The sequence below is a fragment of the Colias eurytheme genome, chromosome 21 (assembly GCF_061535395.1).
Source record: "Colias eurytheme isolate Ceu_HAF_F1 chromosome 21, ilColEury1 Martin Lab GWU primary, whole genome shotgun sequence".
Classification (NCBI taxonomy): domain Eukaryota; kingdom Metazoa; phylum Arthropoda; class Insecta; order Lepidoptera; family Pieridae; genus Colias; species Colias eurytheme.
In genome coordinates this window covers 5,604,306-5,627,268 of record NC_143000.1, presented here as the reverse complement: position 1 = coordinate 5,627,268, position 22,963 = coordinate 5,604,306, and the positions used below count along the sequence as shown (strand labels likewise).

At 32.7% G+C, this 22,963-nt stretch overlaps 1 protein-coding gene across 1 annotated transcript in view; it reads left to right on the top strand.

Annotated features, from left to right (window-relative positions):
• LOC149899139 (small G protein signaling modulator 2-like) overlaps nucleotides 1–22,963 on the top strand; it is a 43,189-nt gene that overhangs the window by 6,089 nt on the left and 14,137 nt on the right. Inside the window, exon 4 of the mRNA XM_090114269.1 lies at nucleotides 17,786–17,952. Within this exon, the coding sequence (XP_089970395.1) occupies nucleotides 17,786–17,952 (167 nt within the window). The remainder of the gene's footprint in view (nucleotides 1–17,785; nucleotides 17,953–22,963) is intronic.

The window sequence follows — 22,963 nt, the reverse complement described above, 5'->3', positions numbered from 1 at the left end:
AATGTCATGGATTTTTTGTAGTTTTTATCGAATATATTTCTAGATATAATTTTTGTACATATTAAGTTATAGTTTTTCTTAATTGAAGTGAAAACTTCTTTAGGCGCGTTGAGAGTAAAATTTCATGGCCGCGTCATGGCAATACCGACACGTTATGGAGTACCGAGTAAGGCGACGTTTTTGGTATCTTCGAATCTTGTCAAAGAAGTTTCACTTCTGACACGTGTGCTCGGTACACACGCTTTTTTATTATAGCAATTTTAACTTTTAGAAATTCATCAACATTGACGTAAAAACTTTCTTCAAACAACAGATTATATCTAATTACAGGTTTAAAAAAGTTTTTTAAATTAAATTGCTTTTGTTTGTAAATTATCTAACGTTTTTAAGTCGTCTCACAACTTCCTTACAGTGTTTCGTAATTCGTATCAAAAACATAATGAGTTGGCGTGAAGTTTAAACGATTTGTAAAATTTCTAACCAATACTTTGTATGTATAAATTATAAAGTTCCTTCTTAAACTGAATTAACTATTTCGGTAGTTCTTAATATTAAATAACTTTATGAGTTTAAATCTTCTCATATGTTTGTGTCCAATAGAAAATGATTTTATGATAGATTTTAATATTTGGCTGGATTCCTATATTTCATAGTTTCTGAAAATTTCATTTATTGGATTCCTTCCCCTATGAAATTTAGGGATTGGAACATTTCACGGATATTATATAGATATTGATTTGTAATATGACCAGAAATGTTTTTTTATATACCTGAGTTTTCACGTTTTAACTAAATATATACCTACCTAGTATTATTTTTTATTATACATAGAGTTGAACATGTTTCATATTGTTTCTATCCAAAGTTCACATTGGAAAGTTTCAAAAAAATTATCTTAACAAAACAATCGCTATTAAATGAATAACAAGAATATTTTAATGAGGGTTACAAATATTTCAATTGTTAACTTATAAAATACAAAAATATAAATCTTACTAACTTCTGACATTGAGTATTGACGAACGTCTTGCCAAAGAAAACTTATTTGCATGAATAAACTGAAAAAGCTTCTTGTGATCATTAGCGTATAAACTTATAACTTACAATGTTTACTGAAAGAAACATAATATAAATGAAATGCCAAATCGTTGAGGAATTTTATTTTATAATGGAATCCCAAATTGTAAACATCGTCCGGAAAATGCAGAATACGGTTTAGAAATGGAAATTGAAAAATTGAAAATGCATATTCCGCGGCAACATCTCTAGGTTTATCTTGTGAAATATAAAACGAAACAAGTTGTGTCGTGAAATTCAAGTTGAAAATATGACTTGTTTTATTTGACTTCGTAGCGCTCAAAATATCATACAGTTTATTTCAGATTTTATCACAGACTAATAATAATATACTACGTATACAAATTTTATTTTGAGTTCGTCATCGGAAGCTATTGGAATTTAAATATGAGTGTTATTGGATACGTATTAAAATAATTTAAATTGGTACCAAAGTAATTAGTCTACGGCAAGAAGTTTTAGGTTGCATTATTAAGCTTGTGGTATATGCTTTATTGCTATAATTTAGTAGCGGTAAACAGTACAGCCAATGTTTTCCGTGAAAAATTGCGGATCCGTCCCTAATTTAAGAATTTTCAGAGTTAAGTAGGGTACAAAAGTCCAATTAGCTAATAGAACAAACCTCATGAAAAATTTGTGCTGGAGATAAACCACCGTATGTGTTAATTACTGGATTGCATAATTAAAGCTCTTCTGGCTCGAATCACGTACTATATTCTGTTGTTTGACTGCAAACAAAGCATGTAGGATTCCATGTATGGAGAAACCACTGTATGTTCAGGTTCTCGATGCAATTCTGCTTGGGAGTTGGGAAAGTTTTTATACACCCATAGTACCTATGTGTAATATATAATAACTATATTTATATAGGTAAAGTCTCATTAGGTGTACCTACACAGGTTGGCCTAAATTATAGTGTATGATATAATTAGAGAAGTAAGTATTCATATTAATGTATGTACGTACACAACAATATATTTAAGAATACAAAGCGTAGCGTGATACGTGCAAAATACACGGTTTTCACAAACTACGTGATTATAACATGAATTTTACAGCAGTCCCCTTTACTTGTGTCGCTTCGAAGCATTAATTAATTAGTTTCTCACTTTATTCGAGTATACGTAATGTTCAGTATGAACTGACAAACTTTGAGCGTGCAAACGATGTTAACTTTGCAGTGAAATTGTACAATGCTTGTTTCAAATAACAAAGTAATTAATATGAAGTCTTTCGCACGTTTTCATTTTCGCTTCATATTTTGTTATGATTTATATTGTTTTTTAAAATCTTGTTCCTATGACAGTTTGACAGTAGGTACCTCAAAGAGTTATTAAAGCAACTTATTAATTGTTTAACGACAAAATAATTATTCAACTAAAATTAATTTACCTTCAGGAAATTTTGGGTTACTCCTTACAACATTAATCATATTGGAGCTTTCGTGTACTTTGAAAGTTATTAATAGATGAATTAAATTTTCATATAAGTAAATCATTCAACGATATAATTGTGACGGTTCAGTTTAAGTACTTAGTGTAGAAAGGACATACCTATCATACACAAAATGAAAACTTTGTTATGTTATAGTTAGGTCCGCGATTCCCGAAAATGTAATTATTTTTGTGTCTTATTTAAATCATGATGTAATTGAAACAGGTTTTGTAAACCATATATAAATAACATTATTATAATATCTCGTACGAATCCTGAATTGTAATTCCAAAAGCAAGAAACATGAAATCTCCAAGGGCTTCATGATTTGTTATCAAATGTTTACGTCGCAAGCTTACGTTTTCGTCTGACCGTAATCAATTATAGTCCTCATTTAGTTGAAAGCCCAGCTTCGTGAAATCGCTTTGTTTTTCGAAATGTTGAGCTATTTTCTTAATAGAAAATCGTGTAGGGAAAACGTTTAATGTACATGAAAAAATTTTGGTCAAAATAAAATCATTTTTTATTCCCTAGGTAACCAATCATGGTATACCTAACTGAATATTGAAAATTCAATTTATTACTAATGACTAATGGTCATTAGAGCTATATTGTAATAAATTGAGTTCTATAATATGTAGGTAACTACAATTATTCTGAGAGGAATTTCAATTTTTTGAAAGATCTGTACTCTGATACGATTTTCTCATGAATTTTGCAGAATATAATAATTATTATATTTCAGTAACCCAAAACAATTATTTTGACCAAAATATTATAGTAGAGCGTTTTCGCTACACGCAAGACGGTGGTTACATAAAATCGATATCGACATCATGCTGTGATCCCACATAACTTCATTACTGACGTTGCTAGAGTGTTTTCTATGCGATTTTAATATAACAATGAGTGTGCGTATTAATCCTGACAGAGCTAAATGAAATGAATCTTATTTTCATATATATACTAGTATAGTAAGTATTATATTATCTGTGCCTAGGTGAGCCTTTGTTGCCAATCTTTAGTGTAGTCTTCTTCCACTTTTGATCAAAAACAGTTAAAACTAAAGAGAAGTTATTTCATTACATTTTTGTTTCATATGGTTGAGCTCTGCTTTCAAACCCCAGATGGGTTTTAAACAAAATTTGTTCCTTTAGACTTTAGAGGACAGTATACCTATTTATATTTAGGTATGTTTGTGTCCTACAAAGGGATCAGCGATGGATCACATAACAAACGCGACATTGGGATAAATGTTTTCAGTTTTAACTAACAGTACTGAAATGTGGTTTATAGTTAATACTTCAGAATTGAAGTATGACATACAATAAAAGGGTAGTTCCTTCGTGAATAGTTCAAGAATATCCAAACTATATTATCTTATAACAATAAACGAAATATAAAAGAACATATCAATTGATGGTCCCATTTAGAGTTCGATTTAAAAAGGTATTATTAAATAAAAATCCAGCAAAGATGTTTTTATTTCGAAGGTATAATTATATTTGTACCTATGTATCTTTAATAATTGAAACAATCAAACGAAACGTTAATCAAAAGTTATGTTTTATTTCAAAGCTTGTATATTTCTGTGTATTGTATAAAACACGATTGATCATTTTATCAGATTTAATATTACTAAAATACAATTTTCAATACAATAAATTAAGGCTCGTTACCTAACAGATTTTAATATTGATTTACATTTACCGTTATAAACGGTAGTATAATATTCATAAAAGCATGTCGTATAAAAAATCAAAATATAATACGATTTACTTAAATCTTTCATATTACAATTTAATAGGAATTTGGTCTGAAATGTTACTCGCCCGTAAACTCCATTGAACTTAGTGTTATATTGAATCTATTGTTTCCAAACATGAAACAACACTACAATATAGCGAGTTATTTATCCCAATATTCATCAGTAGCGACAAAGCTCCTGTAAGCTTTCAAGACACTGTGTAACATCATACATACAGTTTCATTTAGCGACTGTGTACCCTATTTCGTATATGGTAATTAATATTTGCTAAATTTAAGGGATGATGGACCTTTCACCGATATTTATCATCTTACGCTCCCAATATATGTATACGACCTCTAAGATAATATTTGGTGGTTTTTATATACCTACCTTCGTTTTATGTATCTTCCTACTTTCATACTTTAATTTCAAGTCAAAAACTTTCTGCACCTGCCGCCAAATATATTATGTTTCGACAAAATGAGCTACGAGTTTCTTAAGTATATTTTAAGAGAGTCCTTCAAAGTGAAATCATTAAAAACATCTGACTGTGGTCTAAATATTTTATAGTTATATTTTTACTGTGTTCAATTGAATTTCATCGCTGGAGGGAAGGTTCGCTGTACAGGCAATTATTTGAATAGAGTCTTACATTATTAATTCCTTAGATAAATCCATTAGTGCAAATTATATTAAATTCTATTTTCAGCTAAGTTCTATGAATTGAAATAATAGATACATACTAAGATATTCAGGTCTCATTGGGAATAGAGATATTGCCAAGAACTCAAATTTTGATTATTAGCTTTTTGTACAACTTATATAAATATGGTGGCTTGTTTGAAATGTTATTTTAATATTTTATCGAAAAAATTCTTAATGAAAGGTGGTTTCATTACTAATTATACAAGAGCTCAATAGAAAGAGAATAAACTGTCCTAGACTCCCGATAAAATTTATTCAAACATTAGGCGAAGTCACGGATAACAATCGGTATGCGCAAGTGAGTTGGTGTTTCAGTATCATTCTCGAAGTTTGTATGAACGGTAATGGTTACAAATGGCGCTCGTTTATTATGATAAATGACTAAGTTTGGCCTAATGTGCCATACATACATATGCTCTGTAATATATTATCTTCTGTTTAATTCAAATAATTATCTGTTGTCGTAGATAGCTTTATTGCAGTTTTTGTTTCATATTAAAGAAGTAGCTTCTTCGAAGTCTTTAAGCTTTTTCAGGTGTGGTAAAAGGTAATCCTGCCAACTACCTGGTGGGTACCTAATGTCTTAAAGCAGTATTAATTAAAATAACCAGTCTGGGAATATGATGGTGGTCTAGCAACCTATATTTCTCTGTCATTTTTCCACACTAGAATTAATACTGCCCAGTGCCCAACCTAGTTTCTGAAACAGTCTCCTCTTTATGATTACTAGAACTAGATATAATCAGTTTTTCTGTGTTCCCCCGAGATTACTGGAATCTCGTTAAAATTTCAATCACGTACAATATCTGACAATGAAACATATCTTGGAAATTCGGAACTAATTTTGCCGTAATACCTATCCGAATATGTTTCGTAAAGGAAAATCTAATATATTTTTGATTACACGCTCGCTTTCGACAACAAAGGTGGATTGTGATATTTGCTTATATACCTACTATATAGTATATACCATACATTCACCTAATTAGTTTCGGTTGACGTCGCTGAATACACGTCCAGGGTCTGTTCAAACTGAGCCGTTTTATAGGTATTTGTGTATCAAATAAACGGATACGTACAGTTGATATTGATAGTTGGAAATTCTATTATTATCTGCTATTTACGCGGAATCTATGAAACCGTATTGTGACCTAAAATTATTATTAATCGAGTTTAATTTATGTATATTTCTGCTAAATTGATATAAATTCTCTTCTACGTGTAAAATAATTATTACAAAGGATAAAATATAACTGGAATATAAATGTATGGTTCTTTGAATTTAATCTGAAATATGGATCGAGCTTTTCGGTTGGATATCTCATGATGTTGAATATTTTATTATTCGACACAAATCCTTTATATTTTTTACAGACGAAGGAAATATTTTTTTCCTTTTTATTAATTTGAACGTTGCTGAGTGTGGATTTCGATTTTTCGTTTGATGCTTTTAGACAAAAAGCTTTTCAAAGGGTTGAACTGGGTTGAATATATCATTAAAAATATTACAACAATACTTTTTGTTAGGAAATCAATAAGATACCTAAATACTTAGAAGTAAAGAAGAATACTAATGATCTGTTGAACCTACATTTGAATAAAAATAACTTCGTTAAAAAAAACCGACTTCAAAAACTAAAAAGCAAGAAAATAATATTATAGATTTAATATTAATTTCTTTCTAATAGGTTTGAAGTCGGTGCCAAGCCAATTGAATACTTACGTAGTAAATGGTAGGTATTTGAGCGGAGTGGTTGCGTATCGAACAAAAGCTACCCAAGCGGGCAGACACGCGCGGGCAGACGTCGTTGACGGACGTCTTGAATACATAAATTTTTTGATGCGATTTAGCTTAATTGAATCTTTATTAATTCATATGATCATTAATTTACTTTAAATATTCTGTCTTGCATTTTTGCTTTTTTTTTTTCGTTATTCTTCGTATCGAAACTTAGTTTATTTACGTTTCTTTATCTTTAATATATTATAGTGTCGATAAGAATTCTGTTGAATAGGTACATTTTGGTTATTTTCAATTATAGTTATTTTATTATTCGTATATAGATTTAAGCATCTTTTAATATTATTAGGTTAGGTTAAGTAGTTATTAGGTTAAGTAGTTTACCAGATTTATTTAAAGTACGCTTTCAGTGTGTTATTTACTTTAAATATTCTGTCTTGCATTTTTGCTTTTTTTTCGTTATTCTTCGTATCGAAACTTAGTTTATTTACGTTTCTTTATCTTTAATATATTATAGTGTAGATAAGAATTCTGTTGAATAGGTACATTTTGGTTATTTTCAATTATAGTTATTTTATTATTCGTATATAGATTTAAGCATCTTTTAATATTATTAGGTTAGGTTAAGTAGTTTACCAGATTTATTTAAAGTACGCTTTCAGTGTGTTATTTTGTTCGTATCCATTTAAATTTAAAATACCATTGTTTAAGGCTTGGCACCGACTTCAAACCTATTAGAAAGAAATTAATATTAAATCTATAATATTATTTTCTTGCTTTTTAGTTTTTGAAGTCGGTTTTTTTTAACGAAGTTATTTTTATTTAACAATTTTTAGTGCATAGTTGTATTGTCAACTAATTAATATGGGTAGACCTACAAAAGGAGCTGCGCGCCTTAAAAAATATAGGTCCCAAGAAACGGAAACAGATAAAAGTAGCCGTCTCCGTAAAAATGCTATTAGGAACACAATTTCACGCTCTTGTGAGAGTAAAAAAGATCGTGAAAAGCGTTTGTTGGCCATGACAGCATATACAAAATCGCGTCTACGTCAAGAAACTCTTACACAGTATAAAGCTAGACTCGGTAAGATACAAGAGCGTTTAGCAAATGAGTCGGCTGAGCAGAGGGCTCATAGAATGGGTCTTATTCATGAGCGTTTAGCGAACGAGTCGACTGAGCAGAGGGATCATAGAATAGGACTAATTCATGAGCGTTTAGTGAACGAGTCGGCCGAGCAGAGATCTCATAGGATTGGACTTATTCATGAGCGTTTAGCGAACGAGTCGGCAGAGCAGAGGGCTCATAGAATAGGTCTAATTCATGAGCGTTTAGCGAACGAGTCGGCCGAACAGAGATCTCATAGGATTAGTCTTATTCATGAGCGTTTAGCGAACGAGTCGGCTGAGCAGAGAACTCATAGAATGGGACTCATTCATGAGCGATTATCGAACGAGTCGGCTGAGCAAAGGGCACATAGACTGGAAGTTATACGAAACCGTATAGCAACCGAGTCTGCTCAGCAACGTGAGAATCGGCTAGCGGTAGCACGTCAGAGGTCACAGAGACTGCGATCAATGACGGAACGTAATTTTATAAATACTATTAATCAATATGCTGAAACATCATGTGCAGTCTGTAAGAAGTTAATTTATCCGAAGCAACAGATGTCATTAGTCACAGCACGTTTTAATTTCCTTCCGGAAGAGCTATTAGCCTTAGATAAACTGATCACATGCTCACGTTGCTCGACTAGTATAAAAAAAAGAAACGTTCCTTCCCAGGCCTACTGGAACAACATGACAGTTATGTCTTTACCTCCTGAACTGGTCGATTTGACGGAGGTAGAACAAAGACTTTTGTCAAGAGTAGTTCCTTTTATAAAAATAGTTAAGCTGCAAAATCGATTAAGTCAGAGTTGGTGTCGTGGACAAGTTATTCTGTTTGCGCAAGACGTGGTTGAAGTGGCGGAGCAGTTACCGTTACCTTTAAGTCAAGCAGGTATTGTGTTCGTTGTTGAAAGACGTGAAAATTTACCAAATCACAGGCAGTTTCAAGTTTCAAAAATTAAAATTGCACTTAATTGGTTACTAAAATACAACCATTTATATCGTGACGTAAGGCAGAATTTTACCAATATAATAAATAATGACTTTTCACAAATAATAGAGGTATCGGAGAATAATCAGAATGAAATAATTAACAATGATAATGTAAACGCGAATCAAATTGATATTGTTAATCAGCAACATAATAGTAAATTTATAAACCTTAACAATAATACATTTATTTTACGCGGATCATTTCATCAAGGCAGTGACAGATTAGGATCTTCTGGTAGACAGTGTACTGCCATAGCAGCTATAGCTTGCATTGCTTGTTACAAATCTGATCCAAGTGCATGGACTACTAGTGATTTGGATTATATATTAATAGTGGGCGATAATTTTTACCGACAATGTCTGTCAGCAAGACCTGTGCCAGATCCTAGTGAAATAAATTCTGAATATTTAGCTGCAACAGAACTCTTGTCACAAGCTACTTTCCAGGGCTCCTGTGTTAATTTAAATATTGCACATGATTTAGCAATTAATGGCCACTTTTCGAGAAATGAAGAGGGATTTCCTAATCTAGAAAATGGTATTGCAACATTTTTTGATAATTATGTTAGTGGGATCCTGACTGCCAATTTTGTTTCTGTTTGTATAGCATTTAAAAATCAGTCATACTGGCTTATTGATTCTCATGCCAGGGGACCAAAAGGTCATAAAGGTAGAACCGGTGGTGTTTCTTGCTGTATGAGATTTGAGAATTCACGACAAATTGCTGCGTTATTACGTAGCAATTTAAAAGCCACAGGAGTGCCGGAATATATGTTGAATATATATTCTATAACACCAGTTTTCGTAGTCGAAAGTGATGGCCAATCAAGTATAGAATCTACACATTTTGAGAGAAATCCAAGAGTAATTGACTCGTCCACTGATAATTTTTTGACATCCAATATAGGAGCAGATAACGCATATTATGTTCAGGAATGTTCTTCAAACTCACCTTCAGTTATTAATAATATTGAAATTGTTGACAACCTTGCTGAAGATAGACGCATAATATTGTCAACCAGTTTATTATATAATATTGACGAAAACATCCCCAATTTAGATAGTATAATAGAATCAGATATAAGAAATCCCAATTTAAATGAAAATAGAGTCACAGATATTCATCGAAAAACAGCCCCACCTGTAAATATAGAACGAGAAAGAAGAATGGAAGAATTATGCTGGTATACGATGTACCCAAATGGTAAAAATGGTTTTGGTGAAACCAGAAATATACCTATCAGTGCTCTCGATTACTTCCAGGCGCGTGTGATGAGCAGTGAGACCCGATTTCAAAAAGTCGATTATTTATTTTTTGCTCTGTCTGTAGTGGAATATTATAGAGCAAAAGCGAGCATTTCGGTTTCTTGCCGCATGAGACAAGGTGAAAATGTACAAGTTCCTCAGGGCTTAGTAGATAACATACATTTGACCATGAGGAATATAAGAGGTTCTGCTTCATACTGGAAACGTTGTTGTGCAGAGTTAATAGCCATGGTACGTTCACTTGGTGCCCCCACCTGGTTTGCAACGTTTTCATGTAATGATCTCAATTGGCCAGACATGCTAAGGGCATTACTCATAGCTGATGGTCGTAAGGAATTCGATATTGACACCTTAACTTTCCAAGAGCGACTACAACTAGTACAAAAGTACCCCGTTGTGATTGCACGGCAATTTACACTGCGTGTAAATGCATTAATTGCATTTATTAGGAAAAACCATGAATGTTTTGGCGGACCTGTAATTGATTTTTGGTATAGGATAGAGTTCCAAAATAGGGGAAGTCCCCATTTGCATATGCTTTTATGGTGCGATTCTGTCCCAAATTTTCACTCCATAGAGGGGTTGAGAGTTATCAACAAAGTTGTGTCCTGTTCTGTGGAAGGTGAACTTGGTGACTTAGTGACAAGATTACAGACACATCGCCATTCAGCAACATGTTATAAAGACCGCGGTAATCGTTCTTGTCGATTTGGCTTCCCTCGACCAATAAGTGATGAAACTAAGTGCTTAGGACCAGATGAAACACTAGCAAACCAAGGGCGATATTGTGTTTTGAAACGAAATGAATCAGAAGTAATGATCAATAATTACAATCCAGTATTGCTTGAATTGTGGCAAGCTAATATGGACGTGCAACCGTGTGGTAATGTGACGGCTGTGGCGTATTACATTGCCAAATATGCCAGCAAATGTGAGCCTAGTGATTGTGGCGATGTAGTTCGAGAAGCTGTTCAGAAAGCTAAAAGGCATACAAATGATGTGTGGAAACAGTTATTTACAGTCTCAATGGCTATCTTAAATCAAAGATTAATTAGTGCGCCTGAAGCTGCTTATCGTCTCTGCCATTTGCCGCTAAAATTTTGTACAAGGAAAGCGGTGTTCGTAAATAGCTGCATGCCAAACCAGCGATACCGCTTACTAAGATTCGATAGCGACGAGACGTCTGTCTTTAATAACATTTTCGATAGATACCAACTCAGGCCTGACAACCTCGAAGAATTAAGTTTAGCAGAGTTTGCTGTGCGGTATGAGAATGTTTCCAGTTCTTCTTGGGTAGACGACGATGATGGTGATTGTGAGCTACGTGAGCAAGAGCCTGAAGTAGTAAGATATATCAAGTTACGCGATAATAATCGAATGCGCATAAGAAACAAAGCAGCGGTTCTGCGTCACAGATATTTCACGTTGAATAGCGATCGCAACAGTTTTTATTATAATTTAATAGTATTGCATATACCTTTCCGGAATGAACATGAGTTGTTAGGACCAGATGAAACGCCAGAAGCCTGTTTTTTACGGCGCCAAGCGGACTTGAGGCCTTTAAATCCAAACCAATCCGCAGAACAGTTTGCTCATGCTGAAATAGTTATACAACAGGCTCTCGCTCAAGCTGTAGCATTGAATGAGGTTAATTCTTCCAATGATGAACAGCCAACAAGGACGCAGCCATTGGATATTTATGCTAATGATCAATTTGATTTGCACAATGATAATGATGACTTTGAGGATGTAAATAATCATGCTGTAATGTCAGATGATGTTTTTTTGGACGGTATTCGTAAACTTAATATACAACAAAAGGATTTAATGAAACGAGTATCTGACACCATAAAAAACTATTTACAAAATGATGAAAACTATCAGCCCTTACTGTTATTCATAACAGGAGGAGCCGGAAGTGGCAAATCTTTTTTGTTAAAACTAATAGTTGAGCATGTGCGTCGCTGTTATTCCCCTACTGTAGATCCGTTACTTCAACCTACTTTTGTAGAAGTAGCGTCTCTCACAGGGGTAGCGGCAAGACAAATAGGTGGTCGCACTTTACACTCTGTTTTTTCATTACCCATTGAAAAGGGTAATACTGTTAGTTTTAAAAAAATGACAGGAGAAAGATTGGAGAAGGAAAGACGAAGATGGCGTCATATTCAATGGTTAGTAATTGACGAAATATCGATGGTCTCATACCAAAGTTTCCGTCATATTCATATGAGGCTGCAAGAGTATAAAAATAATAATCTTTTATTTGGCGGTATAAACGTTCTTTTATTTGGGGATATCATGCAATTGCCACCAGTGAAAGGGAATTGGTGTTTCGAGCAGCCGTCATGGTTAAGTGCTGAGGTTCATTTATGGCACCAGTTTTCATTTTGTGAGCTAACTATAAATATGCGTCAAAGATCAGATACCGAGTTTGTTGACCTATTAAATAATTTACGGTTTGGGGAACTTACTGCAACGCAATTACAAATATTATGCGAAAAACGCCGGGTACCTCTTACAGGTGATTTTGCAGATGGCGCTGCTGTTAGAATATTCCCGACTGTGAAGTTAGTAGAAGAATACAATGCCCGAATGACAGAGCTGATAGCAGGAGAATGCCGTATATATACAATAAATGCACTGGATGAGTCTAGAGAAGCTGCGACGTATGGGAAGCGGCCTCCGCATAATGTCATTCCTGTAGATGTTAACAACTGTGGAGGATTGTTACACAGCATAAAAATAGGCGTAGGCTCCAGGGTGATGTTAAGAAGGAATATTGCGGTCTCAGACGGACTAGTCAACGGAGCAATGGGCATTATAAAGAAAATAAAGTGGCCAGCGCTTCGCCGTGACCAACTTGAAGCAGGAGAACTGCCCGACGCAGTTTTGATTAAATTTGATGACCAAACTGTAGGCACTAGAGTAAAAGATGCGGAGGGTTTAGTATCAATCACACCAGCAACTGCAACTTTTCAAGCTAATAAAGGTTATGGTGATGTTGAGAGGTTAATGCTTCCGCTTATTTTAAGTTGGGCTGTCACCGTTCACAAGCTCCAAGGTACAACATTGGAGAGGGCGGTGATAGATCTCGGGAAAAAAAATTTCGCAAAGGGTCAGATATATGTAGCTTTAAGTAGAGTGAAGAATTTAGATGGTATCGCATTAAGTGATTTAGAACCATCTAAGTTATTAAACAGACCACATGACGATAAAGCACTACAGGAAATGCAACGACTGAGACAGTTAAATCAATATTAATTATTTTAATTACTAATCATATTCTTTTTCATGTAACGTGTTAGAGTTCCGTACTAAAGATGAGACTTGGCTATCTGTATGTCTGTATCGCATAAACCGTGATAGTGACGAATCAAACGAACCCAAACTCGACAGTTTCATCATTTTATTACCAAGCTCCTATGGCTATTTACTGGCTCCTTCATCAGACCCTTGAAGGGGTCTCGTCGAGTCTTGTAATACCACCCGCACCAAAGTGCACGTCAACACGAATCAAACGAGCCCAAACTCGATAAAGTTGAGTCAATTGATCATCGAGTTCCTATGGCCACCTTCCGATTCCAGCATCAAATCAGCTCTTTGTCATGATAATGTTTCATCGCTATCTAATTTACATACGTATACAAAATTTCAGCTCAATCGGTTACCGGGAAGTGAATCAAAGTTACTTGCTACATTTAAATTAAGTCATCGAGATCAGACAAAAATGCTCATAAAATAAAAACTACTGGGCCTATCCAAATAAAATTTTTATGGGACCAATTCGAAACCATTACGCATCAAACAAAAAAAGAATCACGTAAATCGGTTCAGAAACCTCGGAGTAATCGGTGTACATACATAAAAAAAAAAAAAAAAAAAAAAAATATACCGGCCGAATTGATAACCTCCTCCTTTTTTTTGAAGTCGGTTAAAAAATGAGTTGTTTTTCTTCCTATAAAAACGTGAACCACGTGTAGAGAGGTCAAGCAGTGAGTAGTTTAAGTTGAACTACTTTATGCTGGTATCAATGTACAATGTACGCATTATGTATCAATTTTTTCAATACAAATAGGTCAAGCAAACACGTGCAAGTATAAGGCATTGTTCAATATTATGAAACATTTCTAAGCCTCTTGGGAATTTGCGGATTTCCAATAACTAAAAGTAATGTGAAAGCAATTTCGATATCTTACTTCTGTACGTAACCGCAGTCTGTTTGTGTAACGCGCTCGCCATTATTGGATTTTTGGTTTACGCGGTTTGTACAGCTTACACCACATTGTTTATGTTTTAAATCGATTTCAAATAGGTAGATTTCGATTCGATGTATGTAATGTTACATGTTTATTTAAATTAATTTTATGTAAATATGTAATATAGTTCAGGATCCTTTGCCCATTTTTGCACGTGATTACTATCAAGCTAATTTTCCGTGAGTAGCTTTATTTTGAGACGCCCAATAATTTCCTGTACGAAACTCTCGATTGTGGTAGCTAACAGAGTAACAAGGATAAAATGTGTTGATTTGATGGTTCTCTGATATAAGACAATCCAAGTTTTAAAAGTAGGTAATTTTAAATTAAGTAAGTACCCACCTACCTATTTGATTTATATTTCTATTCTATCAAGAAAGTAGGTATGCATTGAATAATGTGTGGCTCCCACACGGGTTAAGGACAGTTAATCTTTCGAGAATACTGCTCAGAACTCGGGCATGACCGTGAATCGTATTTTATAGACGTAAAGGTCACAGATGTACCTACTTGTAGAATGATGTAGATCTTAACTCCATGTGAAGGTATGTTAAGTTTATACGTCAAAGCGTTTGCCCATTTTTTTAATATCAATTAAAAAAAAAAAATTAGATGTACACGGGTAGTAGCTTCATGCCTCATGCTTAGGTAATTCTCAAGTTTTACGTTTTAAGTTATTTATTTTAAAGATTTATTTTATTCAGGCGTGTAGCGGTCAAACTGTGGTCAAACGTCGGCGTATTTATTTTTATAGAATTCCCAATCCATCTAACCCTTACATTAAGCTGTATATTATACCGAAGTATTAGGCTAAGGGTTTTTCTTATATCGTAATGTGAGTGAGGCACTCGTTCAATCAGAAAGGCAAAATGTATATTCTAGACATTTATATAGTAGCAATTGAACCGGTAAGTCACGTAAGGAGCCCGCGTGCCCTTTTCTGTTAACGATGCTATTATACGTTTCAGTTACTTCAGTAGGCATAATAACTTAACGGAAAATACATTCTATAAATGTGCATACGGTATAGTATTTTGTTCGTTGGATAATTATTTGTTGTACCTACTTCTGTGATCGTCTGAAACAATGAATATTTATTCAGAGGATTTATTATAAATATTATGAACACTATATGACTATAGGTCTTAAATATAAAAATAAGTAAATTTCAAGTTTAATGAAATTCAAATCGAAGTTTCAGGTGATTAATTATTCTAAAATTATAACACAACTAATTAAGTCTATTAATCACACTGGTACGAATATAAATTAAATTAATTCCAGTAACTAATATTATCTCAAATTCTTTTAACAAAAACTGGTTTAACGTATTACATTCAAATGGAATTCTTGTAAACCTCAGCGGTGTACTGTAAGTGAACTTCACTAAATGGAAAACCTTTCAATTCAAGAAGCCATATTCATCCACTCCGAGCTTTCAAAGGCATTCCTTTGAGAGATTTCAAAAATGCGGCCTTTGTTCTAGCGAACTCTGACCGATAGACGGAGCTTGCAGCGCATTCGAATTATGTTTTATGATATAAAGGCTTGGGAAGCTTTGAAGTCAGCAGAGTTGACAACTTTAACATAATTAAAAATATGTGAACAGTATTGTGTTTGACTTTTTTTGTCGTAAGTACAATAGTGTTTCGTGCTAATAACGCGACTTATGATTTAATCAATAATATTGTAATATTATTATCTATAGATTTTTTTAGAATCTTATGTAAGAAGCTATCTCTTCAGTTAGAATGCGTATACCTACCTGTATATTACTATACTTTTGAACAATTGGGGCAAGTTCAAAAGTAATGTGTCCGTAGACAATTTAAGTAGAGTCAGTTGTTGTTAGAGGGACTTTAAATGAACTTTCATTTTCCTTTTCATTAATTTTATAGCAAGGTTTTTTCCACCTTAATTACCTATGAAACCCTTAAAACTACGAACAATCTGTGTCCACATTATATTTAACTTCAATCTCGCTTTGACATTTCATAAAAGTTTTCCACATCTATAATAATATTGAGATTTATCCAGAATTTGATATCGAGTTTCAAACTGTGCTTATCTGTGAATTATTTCTCTTTGGCAGACGGCTTTGCGATAAACTTTTAAATAAATTTGTAATTCAATGAAATTTTACTGGATTAGTTATGTTTTAACTTTTATTGTGTCAGATTGGAATGAATTGACTTCTTTATTTAATATTGCGGTAAATGTATTGCTACATTGTGTGTATCGTTTGATATGACTGCAGGTAGGCGTATTTTAAACTGTGAATCTTTTAAACGAACTGTATGTTTTAATTCTCTGTTGTTAAATAAACATGTCATTAAATAAATACCCAATTTCCTATGACATTATGTGCGTAGGTCGCAAGCCATTTGTGGTTTGCACTTCCAACGCGATTGTAGAGTTTAAATGATATTTATATAATGATTAAAGCGTAAATGGTTATCAGATTATGTTATTTGATTAATAAATTACTTACAGTATTCAATTTTAGAATAAAATGATGCGATCAAAATAAGTTTTCCTATTACTTATTACATAATGGATCTTTTGTGGATATAAGTTTGCGAAAATAGAGCGTAAATTCCCGTGGTATTTGTGCCGTGGAAAAAATGGAAAATTTTATAGAGATTGATTGAGTGGACTTATAAATAAGACGAGGAAAAGGAAATATGTATTAGCAATATCCTTAAAAGCATACTTTTAATAATATAATGTATACTCTATCATTGTGAGTGAGTAAAGTGCACTTTACTCACTCACAATGATATCAGTTTTCAAATTGTAAGTAGGTATTACAAAATTGATGTTGTTTCAATAAATAACAAAAATATGTAAATTAAAATGTAATATTTGTCCATGAATCCAATCTAGTTGTATAAAATATTCATCAAAGAAATATTACCAAAGATATTAGAGTAAAAAGAGTTTAGCTTACACGTTACATTTTTCTAAGATATCATTGTCGGGAGGAAGGGAGGAAGAACGATACTGTCTACTCAATATTGTGTGCCAATATTATGTTGTTTTATTATATTATGTTTACAAGTATAAACAGCACACGAATAAACCCGAATACTTTTTAACACAATATATTAAGTTTTTGTGGTATAAAAATTGATACAACGCTTTTTTATTTATTGGTAGGTTTAAATACGATACTGTGTTTTAGCTTCTTATTCATGGTAAACATTTGTTCAGCAAGATGTTGCGGAGTTGTTGACAGCACTGCGTTTGTAGAGTTCATAATGATAACGCTGAACGCATGTTGAAAAGTTATTTCTCGATGAGCGAGAAAAACACAGTTTCCTGTAGCAACATTGTTGTTTAACTGTTGCTCAACATATCTTTACCGTGATACTCTACAGTGTGGGCCCTATTACCTATTCTGTAAACTTGTCCTAAGCTTTAGGGCAAGATTGCTAGAAAAGTCTTTCTTTTTAGCATTGTCCCGAAGCCGCGCTGGTATCAGCAAGGGTGCTAGCAGCAGAAGGGGCTCCGGCGACAAGATCAGCGTCTGGTGTGGAGAGGAGGCCCTCTGCTCCAAGACCTCCTTTGAATAAGCGAGGGTCTGGCTCGCTGCTAGGCTCGCAACCGCCTCCTACATCGAGGTATGCGTATATTGTTTTGTTAAATTTGTTTTTGTGATAATCGTTTATTATCTCCGTAAAAGGATATAATTAGGTATTTTCGAGAAGAGCTATTGTATCTGAATAGTAAAATTATGTTAAAGCTTTGTATAAAGTTATAAAATGTAAAATATTGTTATTTTGTTCATATTTTTAAGTGTGCATACAAAGTTGCCGTTAAAGATTAGGTTTATGTAGATACATAAAATATGTCGAGCAGCTTCTAAATACTCTATTATTTATGCCACAGAGAATATAAAATTAGACGGCGAAATTTACGACCACACTATGTTTAAAATATCCAAAACGTTCGTTTATGTAAAAAGAACGCGGAAAACATGAAAGTAAAGGAAAAACAAGTATCTTGCTTGCCTACAAAATAATGATTTAAAATTGTAGAGAAAATACAAAGAGAAGTATTCGCTTCAAACAAGTCTGCTTCGAGTTAATTCTCATTAGTTTTGTTCCGGAGAAAAAGGCTTCTCGCAATACGATAACCAATTAGATTACCACGTGTACCCGTTCTTATTTCCCACTCATTGTGATTGTGTTCCGTTTAAGTTCTATATAATTAGGTTCTTAGTGATTTTTATTATTAGAAATATCTTTCAGGATTTTTTTTATTAACGCGGATACATAGTTAATTAGTTCTAATTAATTACAATACAACCTGTTCTTCATGTATGTTATTACGCCTCAGAAGAACTAAAGTATCTGATTTTCAGTGCAAACTGTTATAATTTCACACAAAACTGTTATATTTTCAGAAAAAATGTTGTATAGAGACTTGAGACTTATTGTAGCTTATAAATGAGCCAAACAATTTAACAAATCCATTTTTATTTATATCTAACTGGCATGGTAACGAAATACGTATAATTATATAATTGGATACCCTACGCGTTGTAATAAAAATATTTTAACAGTGAATTCTTACTAATTTGCTGTACAAAATTAAATAAACAGAATGTGTTACCACCGAAATCGTTTTGTTGACTTATGAAGGATTTTCAACCGAATCAATATTGTTACAGACATCCGATTCGTAGCGTTTAATTGCTTTTCTTATATACTTCCCTACTTTCAAATACGCATGTAGAATACATTCATTATAGATTCTGAATTGAGTTCATTATTTAAGTCGGTAAATTCAAAATACACAATATTCTGAAGAAAATACTAGGGCGTTTTAAACACTAGCGGAGTTTGAAAAAAGGGTAGGTAAATGTAACTTAAAAATATAGTCTATTGCAATAGAAAATCAGGACATGAAAAATATATTCTATTCAAACAAAAGGACATCTCAAAGTTAAATACCAATGGAATCGTACCGTATAATTTATTGGTAAAATTAAATTTTGCGGTGCGATGCGAAGAGGAGAAATTAGTTTTGCCGCTATCTCGCTCACCGCAAGGATATTAATTGATACCCATTATTATTATGCAGAAATGAAAGGAGAATTTAATTGGTTTAAGTTTTGTGTCTTTCATAGCGACTAATTGATTTATAAGTATAACGGTTATGCTTTCTACTTCGTATTTACTATCTTTTCGCTCGTGGTTTTGCTTGCAGTGTCAAAGGAAATTCCCATAGGAAAGATATGTTTCAACTCGCTGAAAAATAGCCTATTTATACTATGTACTCTCTAGTTTCTTTCATATCTACAGACACAAAATCATACCGCTGCGATTTGAATAAAGACAAACAAACGTACTTTCTCATTTAATGTAAAAAAAAATGTTAGTTAAGATTCTGTTCATACAACTGGTGAATATATGGTTTTAAAAGCTGTGATGTATGAAGGATAAAAGGTAGAGCTATTTAGTTAGTAGTAATTTTTCAAACAAATCGTTGCAGTGAGTGACGGTACTGTAATAAATCATGATCATAGTGTGAGTGCCTTATTCTTGCATAAAGATAATATATTGTAGAGCTTATACGCTGTAGCAAAGCACATCACGTAATATTAGCTTTAAGATAAAATATAGAGCTTATTTACGCTTAAATATTACGATATGTAAAGCGTTTTACATATTTTTTTATTAAGTGGTAACAAAGATGGTGATGAGGACAAGCTCATTTTTTTACCAGAAAATCTCACTATTTATTGCTACCCTACTACACTATTATTAAATGAAAACATTTTTCGACACCACGCTGGATTAAAACAGCTTTTGTTAAAGGTTAATGATTGTTTGTTTCAATATTTCGTTGCATGTGAAAAGTTATTTCATATTTGTATGGTTTTAATCTTGTTTTAATACCTTTCATTGTCAGACCGTGCTTTTCAATTCCTCGTAAATTAAGTAGGTAAATATATTTTAAATATTTACAGATTAAAAGCATTTCAATGTACTATTTTGTAGTCGTAAAGTTAATTGCTGTGTGTTATGTCGTTTAGTTTGGATTGAATTATTGCAGCGCTTAAGTAATTGCTAACTGTTTATAGAAGGCGGGGTATCGATTTAGCGTAGAGGTTCCTACTTCAGAAATTAAACCATTTTATCTTCTTGGTGTTTAAAGTAAGATTTTGAGAAAATGGGTTTAGTTCACGGTGTGATAGGTACTCTAATTAGTAACAGAAATAAAAAAGGTCTTTGGGTATTCCTATTTGAGAGTGCGAGCTTGCCAGTGCGAGTGCTTATGTATGTTACACATACCAGAGAGGATTTTATACTTTTCAATTCTAAAATTGTCTATTTTCTTAGGCATTTTAGCCTGTTCTTTAGAACAGAATCCTTCTAGTACATTTAACACTCTATGATTTTGCTTCAAAATAATTCAATTGACTGTATTACCTACATTAATTATTTCTAATACATTAGTAATAATACAACATAAGCGATTATTGGATAGTCGAATATGAACCGATTCGAGTTAATTAAGAGAATAATCCGATCTGGGAATATAATCTACTCAAATGTATCAATAAAATTTTATTAGCATTCAATCCTAATGATACGACTGAAGTGAGTGATTTGTATGATTGAAATTCGTGTTATATAATTAATTGATATTATTTAGAAATTCTAATATATGTGAAAGAGCTTTGATAATATCATTTAACATTGATCGTATGTATTATTTATTCCTTTCTCAAAATAACAAATGCCTATAAATTAATCATACTGAATTTTCAGTGGATATGTTTCTTTCTTTCAGTTTATTGGGTGGTTGGATTGCTAAGTTTAAATTGGACCAAGCTGAAATAATTTTACTCTAAAGCCCTCTTTCCCTTGTAAGAGTCATAATATTTTTATTTTAGTATAGATTGTATCAAACATCACAAGCCATAAGTGTAAATATTGTTTCAAAGGGATTTAATATCAATTTCGATCACAAACTCGACACGAGTGTAATAAAATCCATAGGAAACATATGTAGGTACCTACCTTATTACAATTATCCTTCACAAACAACACATTGTTATATTATTTACATTTTACAATATCTATTGAATATTCCACAATACTGTGAATATGCCTAGTGCTTATGATGAAAATCTCACAAATACAAGCAAGTATAACACAAGAATGAATAAATAAACACGTCTTAAAAATGAAAACAATTATTATTAATCTTTATAAGAAGCATTAACCCAAATAATTAATGATAAAAAGAAATCGCGCGTACTAAATATATCTCAGCATTAACAGTTTTAAAGGATGAAGAGATGAGCACAAAGCCCCCTATAGCGGTATAAAATTGAATTCTTATCGGTATGAAAGCTTTGTTGAATGGATATTGCGATTTCTCGTTTTGTAGGCTTTGATATTTCGTTTTATAAATTATGGCACAATGATTAAAGGTTTCTTTACTCAGACCTTTTTTGAGAGCTTTATTGCACGCCTCATAAGCGAAGCGTTGAGGTGGGTACTACTGTCGCTTCGCGCAAAACATCTGATTTTTCAAACTTAAAATGTCTTTATGTATCATACATTGCACTTGTAAGATAATACATACACACACATATTAAGAAAAAACACTATTTTTAACGTTCATGATATTTTTGATGTCATTTTTGTTATTTAAACTAGTTAAAAAACAGTTAAAAAAAGTTCTGTCTTGGACGTCCGTGTGTCTGTATGTGCGGATCCTTTTTCTTGTTAACACGATAGCGACCGAAATACTTTACTAATCGAGTCTTTTTTTTTCTCTTACGCTTGAGTATGCTCAGGAATAGAACCCTTTCATTTTTCAGGGTCTGATTCGATGTGGTTTAATTGTTATTAAATAAACAAAAATAATAATTAAAAATATTTATTAAAAAAAAATTATGAGGCGTGCACTTTTGGATTTTCCAAATTATTTTTAAACTTCCTAATACAGAAGTGTTAGGTACCTTCGTTTACAAAGGGTTTTATATACCGATACCGATATCGATAAATCGCCATGTTGGATTTAATTACAGTATAATTAACGATGATGATTCATTTTATAAACAGTTTTAATTTTTTTTACAATGAATTAAAAAATTGCCTTTTCAATAAATTAGTTCTAGAACGTTTTGACATTTTTGAATTAAATTTGAAAGTTTTCATAAATTGTAAAAGCTTTTGACTAGTAGATTATGTAGGTAATTATACCGTCTGATTTCAAACGATTCCCGTTAAAACCTCGCTGAGTTTGGTTTTAATTATCCAGTTATTAACAGCGTTTATTAAAGTTCTCAAATCGCCAACACGAAAAAGCAGTTTTTTATTTATTTATTCAACGTTTTAAACTTTATACCACCTCTTTACTTTCCAACATTAATTTATACTAGCGGCGACGGGTATAATTAAGACAAAAGACATTCTCGAGTATCGGAAAAAGTTCCTTCTCTTTTTTCCTTGGAAACTTTTGATTGTGTTCTATTCTTATTCAACAAAAGATATTTGTATGGCATCTTGATTTTTGTTCGAGATTGAGATGGATGAAGTCATATTATGTAAAGAAAGCACAATTCTTAAATAATAACCCATCAGGATCATGTATTTTTTCCTCCGATTG